Source organism: Bos indicus x Bos taurus, chromosome 12 (assembly GCF_003369695.1).
Source record: "Bos indicus x Bos taurus breed Angus x Brahman F1 hybrid chromosome 12, Bos_hybrid_MaternalHap_v2.0, whole genome shotgun sequence".
Lineage (NCBI taxonomy): Eukaryota > Metazoa > Chordata > Mammalia > Artiodactyla > Bovidae > Bos > Bos indicus x Bos taurus.
Window position 1 is genome coordinate 75,109,356 of NC_040087.1, and position 17,785 is coordinate 75,127,140.

The 17,785-nt window shown below is 47.9% G+C and overlaps 1 protein-coding gene across 1 annotated transcript in view; it reads right to left on the minus strand.

Moving 5' to 3' along the window:
* The window catches only part of STK24 (serine/threonine kinase 24), a 95,082-nt gene that overhangs the window by 45,548 nt on the left and 31,749 nt on the right, over positions 1–17,785 (minus strand). The window contains exon 2 of the mRNA XM_027557858.1: positions 7,528–7,758. Within this exon, the coding sequence (XP_027413659.1) occupies positions 7,528–7,758 (231 nt within the window). The remainder of the gene's footprint in view (positions 1–7,527; positions 7,759–17,785) is intronic.

Genomic DNA, 17,785 nt, shown 5'->3' on the forward strand with positions numbered 1-17,785 from the left:
CAGTTCTGTCACTCTGAGCCAAGTTAGTCTCCCACCCCAGAACCCAGAGACAGTTTAGGAGTCGAGATGCAGAACAGCCAGCCCAAAACGGAGTCAATATTCGATGATTCAAAACAAAAAAAAATCGATGATCAACTGAACAAATGGCAAAAATGCTGCATCAGCATCCTTCCTGACACACGAGCAGGAAGGAAGCACCCGGGGAGGGAGTCGGCGATGGGAACGCTGTCCGAGACAAGGTCAGGTTCTATTTTCCTGTTCTGTCTGTGAGCACCCTGCAGAATTCAACAGAAGAGAACTGACATGTAACAGAAGGGGCTCGGACAGTTCTCAGCTAATAAAGGAACTCTCTGAGCCTCTCGGCAACGGCCAACTATAGAAGACTTTCCCTGCTCTATGAAACCAATTTACTTTCTTAGAAATCAGAAAGGGCACGCTGGAGATCTGGCTATTTGCCATCTACTTACAGTGAGATGGAAAGAGAAAAACCACATACCTGTCTTTACAACAACAGGGGGGAGAAAAGTCCATGCTATGGTTTGTTTAAAACGAAGACCAAAACAGTCTAACAAGGAAGAGAAGCAGACTTTCTTAATTAAAAAAAAAGAGGCCACACATCAAAATTCTATAGCAAATATCCTAAAGAAAAATTTAACGTGCATTTTTTTTAAGATCAAGACCAGTGTATCCCTCCAATCGCTGCCAGCCCACACAGTTCTAGAGGTCATGGTCATCAAAACATAGGCTGTAGGATGGTGATGTGAATGGACAGGGGCACAGAAAACCACCATTATTTACAGACATGAGCGTATGCATAGAAAACCAGTATGAGCTCAGCAAGACTGCCAGAAACTATGTGGGGAAAAAAAAAAACTCGTGCCCTTAAATAGGTGATAACCAACCTGAAAATGTGTCACTCAAAACAGCAATAAAAACGTGTCTGGGACTGAAGGAAAACTTTTACACTGCATTAAAGCTCAAATATGAAAACCTAATTAAAAAATGGACATTCATAGCCAAGGATGGGATGACATAAGATGTCAATTCTCAAAAATCAATTCTGAAACTTCAGTAAGATTTTAAACTGAAAATGTACAAACTCATTCTAAGACGTGGAAGAAAAAAGGTCTTCAGAGACCTCACTTACTTGTTAAAAACAGCAAAAGTTTTTGGATGTATGTGGGCAGAGGTGGAGATCATTATCATTCCAGATATTACAACTCAAAACAAGGCCAAAGTAACAATAATTCTCTCACTCACACACACAGACCATGAATGATACTGGCCCAGGAATAAAACAGAAAATCCAGAAACAGGCCTAGACATACAAGAGGACTTTGGTATATAACATCACATGTAAGTGGGGAAAACACTAATTTTATACAATAGTATTATTATAAAACTTATTTCTACATGGAGAAAAATAAAATCCTCACTTCAAACTGTATGCCAGACAGATAAAAGAGCTAAATGCAAAAGGCAAAATTATAAGGCTGATAAAAGATGGAAATTTTCATATAATTCTTAACCTTAGGTAACTGGAAGTTTCCTTAAACAGGATCCCAAAAGCAGAAATCTGAAGGTAAAAATTGATAACTACATTAAGGATTTTTTTCAACAAAGGACACCCTGAAGTTAAAAGAACTGTAACAGAGTCAGCGAAAATACTCGTGGTATCTAAAACTGAGAACAATTTCAATATATACATCAAGTGTTAAAACACAGGAAAGCCAACTGAAAGCTTAAAAAGATATGAACAAAACTCCACAGAGTAAGAAGTCCCAAGGGCTAAAGATTTGTGAAGATACTCAAACCCACTACTGACAGAAATGCAAACAAGCATAATAAAATGCTCTATTGCACTTAAGGAACTGGAAAAAAATTTTAAGTTGTATATCAAGGCTAGCAAGGAAGCAGAAAAATAAGGCCCGACATCATTAACCATGAGGGGAATGCAAACTAAAACCACAAAGAGATACTTATTCACGTCCCTGAGGGTGGCATCACCAGGAATGCAAAGAGGATGTAGAGAAATTAGAACCCCCGTGGTGCAGGTTCTTTGGAAAAGAAAACAGCCTGGCAGTTCCTCAAAGTGTTAAACACAAGAGTTACCATATGACCCAACAACTGCACTCCTGAGCACATACCCAAGAGAAACGCAACCATGTCCACACAAAAACCAGAAAATAATGTTCACGGCAACGTTGTCCATAACAGCTCAGAAGTGGAAACAGCCCCAAATGTTCATCACCTGCCAAATGGGTAAATAAAATGTACTGCGTTTGTAGAATGGAATATTATCTAGCAACAGAAGGAAATAAAGAATAGACACGCGCAACAAAATGGATGAGCTTTCTGAAACCATCATGCTAACGTACAATCAACCCCGTAGCAGGATCGTCTATACTCGCATACAACACTAAAACATGTGAAGGGACTTTCCTGTATTACTCTGCTGACAAATACAACTGGTAAAATTATCCTAAAAGTTCTAGGAACTGAAGAAAAACTTACTCTAAGTAAAAGATCTGAATGCACTATTAGACAAGGACTAACAGACATGCTTTGGAGAAGGCAATGGCACCCCACTCCAGTATTCTTGCCTGGAAAATCCCATGGACGGAGGAGCCTGGTGGGCTGCAGTCCATGGGGTCGCTGAGGGTTGGACATGACTGAGCGACTTCACTTTCACTTTTCACTTCCATGCATTGGAGAAGGAAATGGCAACCCACTCCAGTGTTCTTGCCTGGAGAATCCCAGGGACGGGGCCCCTGGTGGGCTGCCATCTATGGGGTCACACAAAGTCGGACACGACTGAAGCAACTTAGCAGCAGCACCAGAAGCAATCCACATGCTTCCTTCATATCGATAATACAACAGAAATGACTGGGAAAAGTAAAGGTTTGACAACACAGCTTTATTTTGCCTTGAGCCTGATTTGCATTGGTTAAACTGGCCTGATATTTAAGAATATTACAGAATGTACTATAAAAGAAAGTGATAACCCTAATTTTAATATGCTAAATGTTAAGACTTAAAACTTGCCAAGATAGCTTTTCCCTTAATTAAAAAAAAAAAATCTTAAATTAGTATTTAACTAAAAATCTAACATGCTGGACAGTTTACCTATCTGATTTCAATCTTTACAGTAATCCCACAAGATACGAGACAGTTAGGTAATCATGATTTAGGATTCAAGACTAAAATCCTGGCTTATAAACTCTTAAGCAAGAATCTCAAAGTAGAGATTCTAAAACGCTGGCAATCTTCCCAAGACCAAAAGACCTACAGAGCTGAGATGCTGAACAGAATGAGTGACTCTAATGAATGCTGCTTAAAAAGAAATCAGGCTTAGATTGAACTATAGCACCGCACTCTCCACTGGTACAGTCTTATGTCTTCACAGAGTAACTTAGAGCCAAAGAAGTCTCTCTCTCCTGCACACCACACCCAAACCACTCCTCACTCCCCCCACACACGGTTTCATTATGACCTTGTATTTTCGTGGCAGAAAGTTCCAGTGGTATTACATAATGGTTGGGATACGAAAGCGTTTGGTTAATATTCCTGCTGGTTTTAACTTTCCCCAAATTAAACAAACTACAGTGAATGAAACTTCTATGGCATGTGATCATCTTCAAGACCTTTTCAGGCCTCAGATTCATCAATGCAAGTTTTCACTGTTGCATTATTCGCCCTCCTCCCTAAATTGGTGGTGGTGTTTTTGTTTTTACTCTGGAGGTGGGGAGGCGGTGAGTGGGGGAGGGGAGACAGGCTACTAGCAACTCTGTAATTTGATTTTAGCTACCCAGTCAAAATTCGCTCCACTCTGCTGACCTTCAGCAACTTTCAGTATATTTAGCTCACTCACCTATTGTTTTTTAATTTCTCCTTAAGTACAGCACTGAAACAAAAGCATAATTATGAGACCTTCTAATGCAAATCCAGCGAGAGAAACCAGTCTCAACTCTCTTCCTCTTTACTCAGTCTCGCTGTGTGAAAGTCCCTTTTCAGTTCGGTGGCTCAGTCATGTCTGACTCTTTGCAACCCCATGGACTGCAGCACTCCAGGCTTCCCTGTCCATCACCAACTCCCAGACCTTGCCCAAACTCATGTCCATTGAGTCGGCGATGCCATCCAACCTGCCTTCCATATTTCCCAGCATCAGGGTCTTTTCCAGTGAGTCAGAGTCCCTTAACACAAGGTGAAACCCTGAGGTCCTCTCCCCGTCACCACTTAAAGGACTAAAAACACTATCTCTGAAAGCTATGGGGAGTTTAACAAGGCAGGAACAGCCACATGAAGCACAGTAATTTTCAACTTTGTGTCAAAGATTCATTCCTCTTACATGTCAATTTAAAGTGTATCTTACTAGACAGTATGGTGGTTGTGGTTTAGTTGCTAAGTCGTGTCCAACTCTTGCAACCCCATGGACTGTAGCCCACCAAGCTCTCTGTCCATGGGATTCCCCAGGCAAGAATACTGGAGTGGACTGCTATTTCCTCCTCCAGGGGATCTTCCCCACCCAGGAATGGAACCAGGGTCTCCTGAATTGCAGGCATTTCTTTACTGTCTTGAGCCACGGGGGAAGCTACTTGACAGTACGGGAAGTAAAAGTGAAGTCACTCAGTTGTGTCCGACTCTGTGACCCCATGGACTGTAGCCTGCCAGGCTCCTCCACCCATGGGATTTTCCAGCCAAGAGTCTTGGAGTGGGTTGCCATTTCTTTCTCCAGGGATCTTCCCAACCCAGGGATTGAACCTGGGTCTCCTGCATTGCATGCAGACGCTTTACCATCTGAGCCACCAGGGAAGCCCCTGGCAGTATGGACCATACTAGTCAAACTACCCAATCCTACAGAGCGTAGATGGTAAGAAAACAGCCTCTGGCTCATGACTGAGGGTCTTCCTCTGGGCCAAGGAATTTTGTGTGACTCTCTCACAAAAGAGTGGGCCGAACAAGGGGTCTGGATTCTCGTCCTGCTCAAGTTACAGTAGTTAACACTGTTTTAACAAGAGCAGTTCATAGGTTTTCATCAAATGTGACAGAAAGGTTTAAGAAATGAAGGGTGACTTTTCACAACAGTGATATTATTCCTGGCATTTTTGAGGCAGTTACATTCTCTGCAGGACAATCTGCCTGGTGAAATACATGAAGCACCACAGACAGAATTATTACCGCTCTTCATCCTGCCTGAGCAGAGCCAGTGGAGAAAGTCACCCCTGGGGTTTTTCCGCTTCCCTCTGAGAGCAGATGGCCTTGGAAAGGACTGCCTGGCTCAGCACTAAGCCGGTCTGCTCTGCAGCCCTCGACTAGATGGCCCTTTCCAGGCTCTCCCGGGTCAGGAGACTGGCCAGGGCGTGTGGGCAGAAACAAGGTGCCCTGGGTCCCGGCCTGGGTGCATGAGAACTCCCCACAGGAGCCTCCATTTTCACCCCCGAGCTGACTTAGGGAGGAACATGAGAGAAGCGACATGAGAGCAGGAACCCGGGTTCCTAGTAACTGGAGGAAAACCAGCCATGGGTCAGGCTATGCGTGAGCAAGAAATAAACTTCTATCATATTGAGCCATTAAAAACCTAAGTTCATTCCAGGAGCAGCTGACATGAGGTTAACTCACTCACTGGCCGACTCTGGAATGAGGTTAGACTGACTTGGGATTAGCGGCTCAGGCGAGACAAGACATGCAGATGGACTCTCTCTGTAGACACGGACGGTCAAGACGATGCCACGTTTGGCCACAATAAAGCAATCTACTCGGTACGCGGTAAAAATTCTGCTGAGGAGCCGAGGCTGAAGAGGACACCTCTGAACCACTGCTCCTGCACTTCCATAGTGAGATATTAGCTGGTATATTCATCAGCAAAAATTCGTGAGGTTCTTCCATACTTCCTTTGCCAAAGCGACCATAATTCATGTTAAAATTACAATGCCTGCATACCACGTGAAACCCAACTCTGGATTTACTACGAAACTATGTTGAAGTCATTTCTCAAAGGATAAGTGATAATCAGCAGACAGAGCTCAAGATGAGTCTCTTTAGCCGTTAAGTTTTTTCCTCTCAACAGAAATGTAACATCAAGACGACCTTTGCCTTCCCGTGTGGAAGTCACGTGTGCCCATCTCTCGTACCATGAAAATGATGGAGCTTCTTTACAGCGCTTCCCCTTTGCCCCATCGAGACCCAAGCTGGATGCTCCCCCACGGCAACTGTCATTGCCACCCCCCTCCTTCTTACTTCCAACCTCAGTGGATACATCCTCCACTGAGAGGTAATTTGAGATAAATGGAAATAAACCCAGCCAATTAAGAAAGGAAATTAACACTCAATAAGTACCCACGACACGCCAGTACTTTCATATACTCAATTCTATTTACTCTTTGCCACAATGAGGTGTATACCATGATTTTCCATTTTACAAATGAGGAAGCGGGGAAATTTAAACACAAAGTCCAGGACAACTGACTCCGAAACTTATTCTTCCCATTTCAAACTGCTGCACTTGACCTATGACATACTGCCACTCTTTAGGCAATGAAAAAAAGATAGCATTACCATCCAATATTTATTTCCTTTAAATATGCATTTCAGTGAATCAACAGCTCACCGATGTCCCATCCTCCCACTTATACCTTATTACCGCATTTCCACAAAATCGAAGCCTGCACCAGGCCTCTGAGGTCAGAGCAGGCTGACGGCTACAACACGGCAACCCGAGAGGACAGACCCGGGGCAGGACAAGGCCTGGCCTTGCATTACCCGGGCGCACTGCTGCCCACCCCTCAGGAAGTTCTTTCTATCTGCCAAGTTCTAGTTTCCACAAGAATTATTTCAGAAAGCTTTTCACCAACTCTTTTTTAAGATTTTTGAAACCAGTAAAACAGATATATGTCAAGGAACCTGAAACATGAGGAACAATCTCAAACTTTTCACACAGGACTGGGAAACCATCTTTAACAGAATTCTTCCCCACCTGAAGAACTGCGTGAAGGTTGAGGACTATTTGTAGTATTATACTGTAACCACCACTTTAAGTAATTATTTACTAACTGAGAATTCTTCGAAGTCAAACGGAGATAAAATAGCTCACTAATCAACATTCTCAGTTCTCAGCAGTTAAAAAAAAAGACACTAAATTAAAACACATTTGATATGAAAATATCAAAAGACTTATATTCTTAGGTTGGCCTGAGTCTTCATCACAAACCATGCTAAAATTAATTGATGAGTGGCTGTCATTGTAACAGCTTTAAAAAGAATGCACTTTTGATGACAAGGTCTTACTCAGAGTTTACGCTTGTTTGAAAGAGAATTTCAACATCAAACACTTTCTACTGAAAATACATTTCCGTCAGTGACATTTAAGATGAGAGCACCATCGGAGCCAGGTCCTTTCAACTGCAAAGGTCGGGACACTTCTTCCTGAGAGGCTGCTGTGCTCTTTACTGAAGTCCTTCCCAACCACAGCTCACATCTCAGTCAGGCTCGGCCCAATGGAAACGCGTGTTCGCCTCTTTTGAGCCTTACCTTCAGGTAGGATCCGTAATATTTGGTTACGTAGGGACTGTCGCACTGACTCAGCACTGTGATTTCCTGCTGAATGTCCTCGATCTCATCTTCTGCCTCCTCCAGGTCAATGATTTTTATGGCGACTACTTTCTGAGTCCGATTGTCAATGCCTTTGAACACCTCGCCGAAGGAGCCCTTCCCGATTTTCTCCAGTTTGGTAAAAAGCTCTTCTGGATCTGCTTTTAGGTTCTGCAGGAGAGAAGGAAAAAGGAAACTTCAGTAACTCACAGGGGTACTGACAACCGCTAGACCACGGTCTTTCAAGGTCAGATTCGTTTTCCTCACTTAAGGATCAGGCTGGTGGTAATCATGGGTCTTCACACTCAGGACACAAACATTTCTCAATCTCACCTGCGTGTGCAAGTTACACTATCAAACACAGCAAATGTGCAAACAGGAACAGTGACCCAGCTCTATTACAGAAAGTGAGGAAGGCTCCAGCTTTTGTATAAACAAGTATCAAACCACTTATCTGAACATGATATATGGATTTATTGATAAATCACTCATGTCTAAGCAAAAATTCTACTTTTCTCCCTACACGCCCCGCCCCCAACTTTCTTAGGTAGGTATATAGTGAAACATAGGTTAACCAGCAACATCATCTAACAGAGAAAAAGACATACACCCTAGCTTGTTTCTGAGAAGGCCATGTCCAACAAACACAGTGCCATGCATCTGCACTTAACTGCTGCTGCCTTGGCCTAAATATTTAACCGGATCCCAGGAAAGGACGCCCAGTGTCCTCGCTGCCCCATCCGGGCCAGGCCAGCAGCTCTCCCGCCGACCACAGGCAGTGAGCGAGCCCTGAGGAAAAGCCCCAGGTCAACCTGAGGAATCGGGAGAAACACTAAATCACTATCTGTTTCAGGCACAAAGTTCTGGGGTGATATGTCACCCTATTGATAACAGAAATCAACAGAGATCACTGACCACTGCCAGACAAAAGTGTCCATTCCTGAGGACAGGGTCCAGACAGACAGACTTTCTGTACTCGGGCGAGGAGTGTGTCATTTCAATAAACTGCCCCTTTCCATTATGCTGGGTTTAAAACCACTTAGGAAAAAACAGAAGTTTTCACTACTCCCTTGACCCTCCTCCCTGAGGCCCTTTCCCAAGCATCTGCACCCATGAAGTCAATGGAGGTCTTCTGCCTCGCTCCTGCTCAAGTATGGTGCAGCATTCCACCCTCTGCCATTGGGCCACCAGCTGTAAACCGAACTAAAATCCACCCCTGGCAAGAAGGGAGCCACAGACTCCCCTGGTGGTGCAGTAGGTGGGAACCCACCTGCTAATCCAGGGGACACGGGCTCCATCTCTGGCCTGGAAGGCTCCCACCTGCCCCAGAGCAACTAAGCCTGTGGGCCACAACTACTGAGCCTGAGCTTGATACCCCTGGAGCCACCACACCACAACCACTGAAGCCCGCGAGCTTGGAGCCTGTGCTTTGCAACGAGAGAAGCCGCTGCAACCGAGAAGCCGGTGCACGGCAAAGAAAGAGCAGCCCCTGCCTCTTGCCACAACTAGAGAAAGCCTGAGTGAAGCAACAAAGACCCAGTGCAACCAAAAAATAAATATATTTTTAAAAAGAAGGGAGCCATCTGTCAAGATGATGACGGCAGAGCCCTGAACAAACAAGGGTCCCCGCCCTTCGGCAGTTCTTGCACAAGACCGTCACCAAGCGCTGCAGCCCGTGCAGTGCGGTCAGGAAATCAAAGCCAGAGATGACCTAGTGCACAAAGGAACGTCAAGATTCTGCGGCCAGAATCCACTCTCCGAAGACAGAAGATCTCCTGGGAAGGAGGGGTATCATCCTGCCGACCATCTCGATAATTCTCTTTTCAGAGAGGTCTAAGCTGAACCAAGCACTGGTCATCATCCGAGGTTTGAAAGGCCTGCCCTTCACCCCAGCCGTCCCCCATGTGCCTGAAAGGCAACCAGCTCCTGAGCAGGAGTCAGGACACACAAAGGCTTGGTCTTCTCTGAGCAGGGAAAGCCAGGACCCTTCCCCATCCTTCCCCTCTCCTAGGGCAATGAGCTGGGGAACTTGGGCAGAGACCGGGGGCGGGGTGGGGGGTGGGGGGTGGGTGTTGCCTGCACAGATTCCAGATTCCAGACCAGTCACTCAAGAACATCACTTCGATGCCCAGTGGAACTTTCCCAGTCCTGCAGCTGAGCCAGGAGATCATTACTCCATGGCCGAGGGGGTGTGAGTCTCACAAATTCGCTCACTAAGGTCTGTCTAGTCAAGGCTATGGTTTTTCCTGTGGTCATGTATGGATGTGAGAGTTGGACTATGAAGAAAGCTGAGCGCCGAAGAATTGATGCTTTTGAAGTATGGTGTTGGAGAAGACTCTTGAGAGTCCCTTGGACTGCAAGGAGATCCAACCAGTCTATTCTGAAGGTGATCAGCCCTGGGATTTCTTTGGAAAGAATGATGCTGAAGCTGAAACTCCAGTACTTTGGCCACCTCATGCGAAGAGTTGACTCACTGGAAAAGACTATGATGCTGGGAGGGATTGGGGGCAGGAGGAGAAGGGGACGACAGAGGATGAGATGGCTGGATGGCATCACTGACTCAATGAACGTGAGTCTTAGTGAACTCCGGGAGTTGGTGATGGACAGGGAGGCCTGGTGTGCTGCGATTCATGGGGTCGTGAAGAGTCAGACGCGACTGAACTGAACTGAACTGAACCTATGTGATCCCACCGAACTAACTGGCCCCTGGGTTTGTGTTTCCCCTCTGAGGGAAGGACTGGAGAGAAAAATAACAGAAAAAGGAGCACCTCTCCAGATTACACGCACCTAAGAGTGGGGATCTGGTACCCACCAACCAAGAGATGTGTCTAAGAGACGGCACTCCCTTACTGATGTCTCCTCTGCTCGCACCTCTCCACATCCCTCAAAACCTTCCCCACCTGGGTCAGGAAACAGCCCAAGATCCTATCTGGGGGAGCCTGGAGGTTAAGTGAAAACTTTCAAGAGATGACACTAGCTTATCCTAAATCTTATGGCTTCAGTCTTTTCCATCACCCTCCTCACCACAGCAACTCCAAGCCATCTGTCTCTGCAAACTTTGGTCAGTGAAATTCTAAGCCTTTCTACCCACTCACACTTTGTCTTAACTTCAAAATTTAGAAAAAATCAGGGCATTCATTACATGCCCTAAGGTCAGGATCCTTGAAACCGACCAAAATATGGAGACGCTGCAGCTCCCCCGGGGTAGGGGGTCCAGGCACAAGTCTGGGCTCTGCAAAGGCTCCCAACGTCCCTTCCCCATTGAGCTCAGGAAAGCCTGGCTCAAGATCATGGAAGAGCCAAAACCAAGGGAACGTGCCCAGGCGATCTGGGATCACCAGTTCAGCAGATGTTTCTCAGTAACTATGACACGAAAGTGCCAGGCTACCGGCTACCCCAAAGCCTGGGATCTCCCGGAAGCTGGACGTCAACAGGAATGAGCGCAGGCGGCACAGGGAGGGGTCCGGTCCCTGAACCGTGAGGAAGGATTCTGATCCCCCTGAGAAAAGAAACCCCGGGGTGCAATGCCTGCTCCCCACCCCCCACTGGAGCACCCAGCTGGAACTCTGGCCTCTATGGTCATTCAGCCCATTTCATGATCCATCGAGAGAACTCATTAAAATACTTCCGCGATGACTTAAGTATTTTATATTTTTAAACCTGAACAGCTATTACTGTGTTCTTTTGATCACTTCTGGCAATGAAAAACTGCATCTGGCATCACTAATCAACCTTCAAAGGCCCTCAGCTTCAGACGTACTACTTGTACAATTGTGCACACGGCACCACTCTGGGCTGAAGCCAAAATCCAGGAAAAGAAAAAGGAACAGGTTTGCTGTGCTCTAATACCTGCACCTTATCACATCACCAGCCCCAAAGCAACAGACGAGAGGGCAGCGGGGTTCGGCCGCGTCTGGACTAGGCGGACCCCTTCCTTCTTCTGAACTTGGTAAGCATCCAGAGTGAAGGACAGAACTCTCCTCCTGGAGCCCAACTTGGCCTCAGAACCCCGCTCTCCCCACCTCCCCACAGCACCCAGGCGGGCGCTACAGGCCGGCCGTTTCCCATGACCTCATCTTCCCACGTCGGTTTCCCCATGGGTCCCCTTATTAGCAATGTTACCATCTGTTATTCACAAAGCTGGAAACCCCTGCACCGCAATTCCTGTCTTACGCTCACCGACCAAAACTGTCTCTGCATGCGGTCCCCCGACCACACCAGGCTCACCCACAGCGGCTACACTCCCCAGACCCTCCTGCACACCCTGCTGGCAGAGCTCGGCTTCCTCCCTCGCAGCTCATGGTTTTTCCTTCACTGCTTCAAGCAGAGGGGACAGCACACCACCTCAAAGCTGAAGTCACGCACTCACCATGAAGCTGAAGCCCACAGCCCCTTCCCACTCCCACTTCCTGCTGATCCCCTAACTTACCCTCCGACCACCCAACTTCTCAACACTGTCTAGGAGCCACCCAGGGTTACAGGATGTAGTCATGACTCTGTGGATAGAGAATTCTCCAGGGGCAGAATGACTGAGGGGTAACACTGGGGCTTCCTCATCCCGAGTGGGTGATTCTACTAGAATTCTTGGTCCTTTCTACACCTGGTTCCTTGTGCCCCCAAAGAGGCTGCTATGACTCCACTGTTACAGCTGAAAAGTTCCTGTCTGCTGATGCGAACCTGGAGCCTGGCTCCAGGGCTCCTTTTGGCCAGGGCACGTGCTTCATGACACTGGTATTCATGACATTTTAGAGTATTTTTCCCCTCGAGACTACAATTGCCACTTAAGAACGTAATCTTGCAATCCTGCCAACCTAACCCATCAAAGAGGTGAGCAGCACGGGAACCTGCAGGTGACACCTAAGCCCCGTTAAAAAAAAAAAAAAAAAATCAAGGGCTTTCCTGGTGGTCCAGTGGTTAAGAATCCACCTTGCAATGCAGGGGAGGTTGGTCCTGGTTGGTCCAGGATGATCCTACATGCCTTGGAGCAACTGAGCCCGCACACGGCAACTGCTGAAGCCCTCAGGCCTAGAGCCCGTGCTGGGCAGTAAGAGAAGTCGTGTAATGAGAAGCCTCCGAACTGCAACAGAGGCGCTCCCGCGTGCCGCAACGAGGAAAAGTCGAGGAGCTCCCGCGTGCCGCAAGGAGGAAAAACCCCGTGAGCAGCAACGAAGACCCCCACAGGCAAAAAATAAATGAGTCAATCTAAAAAAAAAAAAACAACACATCACAATAAAAATTTAAAAAACAAACAAAAAAAACCCAGCCAAAGTTCAGCTCATAATGAGGAGGAGACAAGGAAAACCATGCAGCTATGGCCTAAAACATTACAAAGTCCTGGGCACACTAAACAGATGCTCGGCTCTGATTCTGCAAAGCATCCTTTGGGGCAGCAGCTGGACAAGACCTGCGGAGAAAAGACACTAGATACACCCCCGCCCCCGCCCCAGAGAAGCTACCAAACACAGAGATTCAATGTGGTCCTTCTGAGTGCTTAAACCATCTGCCAGAAATCCAGGCTTCCAGGTGGCCACAGGTACCTGCATTCTAAGCAACCCGAGTTCAGGTCTCAGCTCTACCATACCACCAGCAAGTCATGGAAACACCCCGCCTGCTTCCACATACGTACAACGGTAACACTCCTTACTGCCTAGGATGCTGAGAGGATAAAATCAGAACCTAACGAAAGCTCCTTGAATGGTATCTGCTTGAACAGTCCTTAGTAAACAGAAACCACTTTGGCTGTTACGGTTGCTGTTGTGTGTACTTAACACCGAGCTATTCTTTCTGACAACACTTGGTCAAGATTGAGCAGCTTCTTAGAAGTCTCTTATTTGAACCAGAACCAGAATTAAAACCCAGATCACGAGACTCACAAACCGGCACGCCCTCCATGGCACAATCCTAAAATCAGCTAAAATCCCCCTTCCTCCCTCAGGAAGGGGACAAGGAGAATGCTAGGAGGCCTGAGTGAACATCCTCAGAAAGAGAGAAGGAAGCAGCTGTGAAACTCCCAAGTACAGAGGCCACCCTGGGGTGCACTAGCCAGCGAGGCCAGAGGGCCCTGTGGCCCGGGCGGTGTTCTAACACGAGGGTCCAGGGAGGGCGCTGAGCCACCCGGGCAATGACACCTCCCCACCCCCAGTATGAGGCTCTCAGGGCTAAGAAAGGATGCTTCTGCTAAGTTGCTTCAGTCGTGTCCGACTCTGTGCAACCCCACAGACAGCAGCCCATCACTCTGTCCCTGGGATTCTCCAGGCAAGAATACTAGAGTGGGTTGCCATTTCCTTGTCCAATGCATGCATGCATGCTAAGTTGCTTCAGTCATGTCCAACTCTGTGGGACCCTATGGACAACAACCCACCAGGCTCCTCCATCCACAGGATTCTCCAGGCAAGAAAACTGGAGTGGGTTGCCATTTCCTTCTCCTGGGCGCTATAAATAAGCAAAAGATGGTGCCTATGAGAACCTTCCAAGCCTTCATAAACCTCCCTTTTAAACTTGCCAATAATGGTGACCACTAGATCCCTTAAAATAGAGAAAAGGACTTCCCTGGTGATACAGTGGATAGGAATCCACCTGCCAGTGCTGGGACACAGGCTCGATCCCTGCACCCAGGAAGAATCCACATGCCGAGAGGCTACTAAAGCCCTTGTGCCACAACTACAGAGTCCAAGAGCCGATAAGGTACTGCGATGAGAAGCCGGTGCACCACATCTAGAGAGGAGCCCCTGCTCGCTGCAACTAGAGAAAGCCCTCAGACAGCAATGAAGACCAGCACAACCAAAAATAAATTCGAAAAGAAAAGGGTCCGCTCTGCATCAGCAGCCTCAGGAGAAGGGGCTCAAGATGAGCAGAAGGGATTTTAAGTGGCAAAAGGAATGCAGGCCCAAGTTCACGTAGAAAGAAGGCAAAAGGCAGAGGCCTTGGGACACACAGACACCCCACCAGCTAGTCAAGAGGACACAAACACATACTTTTGGTCTGTGTAACAGGAATCCTGTTAATTGTTTCTGAGCAGAAACTTGAATCTAAGAAATCTTGCAAAACAATCTGCAGAAGGTTTGAATGCATAAGGCCGCTACATGCTGACAGTCATAACCGAGCTGGAATCCTGGCTCCCCAGATCACAAAGCAGGTGCAGTCAGAGGCCGTGAAACTCTTCAGTCTCAGACCTGGCCTGGGTGGAACGAACCCTGAGAAAGATGGCTGCCATTTCTGCACGCCCCCCCATTTCCAAATGTGCCCCCGGAAGGAGAGGTTATCTCTGCCTTATGGTGGCTACCGGATCTGCCCCAGGACACAGGACCTGTGATAGACCCGGAAATGGAACTTGGGGCCATCTGACTCCAAAGGGCGAGCACGCTGATAACTGCCTTCCAAGCTCTGGCAGCAGATTGCAACAGAAAGAGCACAAAATTAAGACTCAAAAGACCTGGGTTTCCCTCCTGCAGTAACACACTGCTGCGCAACCTTGAGCAAGGTCTTAACTTCTGGATAAAATGGGAAAAACAATGCCTGAGTGTTTACTGACCTCACAGGTGCAGGCAGAGGATCAAATCCACCCAAGTGCAGAAGGGAAAGTGAGGCCCACCGCAAACCCTTTTGCAGAGCACAGGTGACGGCTGTTACCTTGCAGGGCAGACGCTGGCTCTCAGCAAGCACAGCTAAGGCGAGTGAGGTCGGTTTTAAACCAGCACTCAGCTTTGGAGACATTTTAGAAATCACTATAAAACACTGGCCTGGCAAACACTGGACGGAATCACCGACTCATGGACATGAATTTGAGCAAGCTCCGGTTGGTGATGGACAGGGAGGCCTGGCGTGCTGCAGTCCATGGGGTTGCAAAGAGTCGGACACGAGTTAGTGACTGAACTGAAAACACCGGCCCAAACACAGAAAACAAATCATGCACAACACATGGCCCCGATGAGATGAAAAGTTATGGTCTTAAAGTATGGCTTAACTTCATATTCCTACTTTTTAAAAAAACACAAATTATTCTTCCCATAAATATTTTTAAAGCTAATTAGAACAAATGAAAACTTGCCTCATCAGTTTAATCTAACCACTACATTTTAGGAGGCTTTCCAGACTCAAAGTACACTTGAGCCGTTTGTCTCATCAGGCCTATTGACCCATAACAGGGTCTCCCTCCTAATAAGCTCAAAGCTCACTCTACACCAGCGTCTTTCCCACACCTCGCCCACCTGAAACTCAAGCTGCCCTCTCATAAAATACAAACAGGATTATGTATACATACACGTAAGGCCAACGCAAAGTTAATAAACCGAAAAAGCACCCCTCCCCTCAAAGCCAAATACTCTTTTACAGGGGTGTTCCCAGAAATCCTATAACGAGGAGTCTCTACAACATTCAAACCCCACTGATCTCCAGGAGCAGAGGCAGAAAGAAACTTGAGGTGGGGAGGAACCCCGCTTCTCCCTGGCTGGGGAAGACCCTCCCACACTTCTAGGAAGGCGTCCAGCCACCAGACATGGGTCGTGGCCACATGTCCGTGCGCCCACCCCCACCCGCCACAAGCAGAACAGGAGGACTTCGGGCTCCTTGCTCCAACCTGGGGAGAAGGTCTCAGGGCAGGACTTTCTCTTTCACCCCCTGATGCTGCCTCGGGACCCGGGGAGCCAGAGCAAAACTACCATGGTTTCCTTCTCCATCAGCCCGCACCCCTCAAAGGCACCAGAGACATGGCGGCTGTCTCTGGGAGGAAGAAGGAAACACCCGAGGAGTCTGCTGTCTCCTCTGCCTTATCAGAAGGAACTCGGGGGCCAGGGGAGAGACTGCAACCCCGAGGGACCCACAGGGCACAGGGAACCCCACGGGAGGGGAAGGGGGGCGGGTGCAGGGCCAGTGGTTCCCAGCACGGGTGCAACCAGCCAGGACTGCCTGTGCGCCGGCCCCACCAGCAAACCCCAATCCCTGGGGCAAGGGCCTCAGCCCCAGCATTATTTAACCTCCCTGTAACCCACCCTGAAGATTTCACCGTGCAGCCAAGGTTGAGAGTGGGGCCCTGGCCCCAGAGGCCGCCTGCAGTCACAGGCCTGCTGAACTCCCCTCAGTGTGCTCACCTGCTCTCCTCACAGCAGAGCAGGGGGCAGAGGGGCCCCCCGCAGCTTGCGTGTCCAGTCTTTCCTCTCCAGCCCCTTCCTCTCCCGCCTAGCTGACCACCAAGGACACCCATTCTCCATCTCTAGCCCCAAGTGTTTTACATTAACTAGTTGGCTGACTTAAAGTCCCCAAAATAAAAACCGTTGTTGTCGTTCAGTCGCTCGACTCTTTGCAACCCATGGACTGCAGCACGCCAGGCTTCCCTGTCCTTCACCAGCTCCCGGAGTTTGCTCAAACTCGTCCACTGAATCAGTAACCATTATTTACCATTATTTACCACCTGCTTTCAATAGCAGGTGGCTCCAATTAGTTCAGCATTAACAGATTTCTATCCTCAGATGGTCTTTTAGAAGAAGTCTCACTCTGAGCTAACTGATGGGAAGCCACTTTTCACGGTGAGACCTAAGTCCCAGGTTTGCACAGAAACGGGCTTCCCTGCGCAGCACATCAAGCCCTCGGCACTCCGGGGGAGCTCCTCGCAGCCCGTTTCCACATCGATCGCTGCCTCCAACGAGCAGCCCGTGTAGCCTCTCACCCCAGCGCCCTGAGGCACGTGACACGCACCTCACAACCCCATCAGTATACCCACCTCCCCCACCTGTGTTTCCAGCCACCTGAACAAACACTCGACAAAATGTGACAAAAAAGAAAACCGAGACGGAGATGTTAAATGCATGAACTTATGTCTAGACTTACATATCCAACTTACTAGAAATTCTCCTAAAACTCTTAATATTTAGGGAATCCTAGTAACAGCATTCTATTCTTTTATGTGGATGTTTAAGGTAGAAACGGCAGTTTCTACCTTAGAAACAAAATGCAGTTTTTAGAAAAGCATTAAAACTGAAGTGGAAAAAAGTGATTGCAAACACTCAAGTTACTTGTTTCAGGCAGGACGCGCTTCTGGGGTGCGGGATGGGGGTCCAGGCTGGCAGCCGCCCGGAGAAGCCCTCCGCCATCACTCACTCAGGGCCAAGCTCTTTCTCAGGACGTACTGAACAACCTGGGTACGACCATGCCGACCACCTGCCCAGCGCCAAACGCTCCCAGACATTGTGCTGGATGCTCGGCG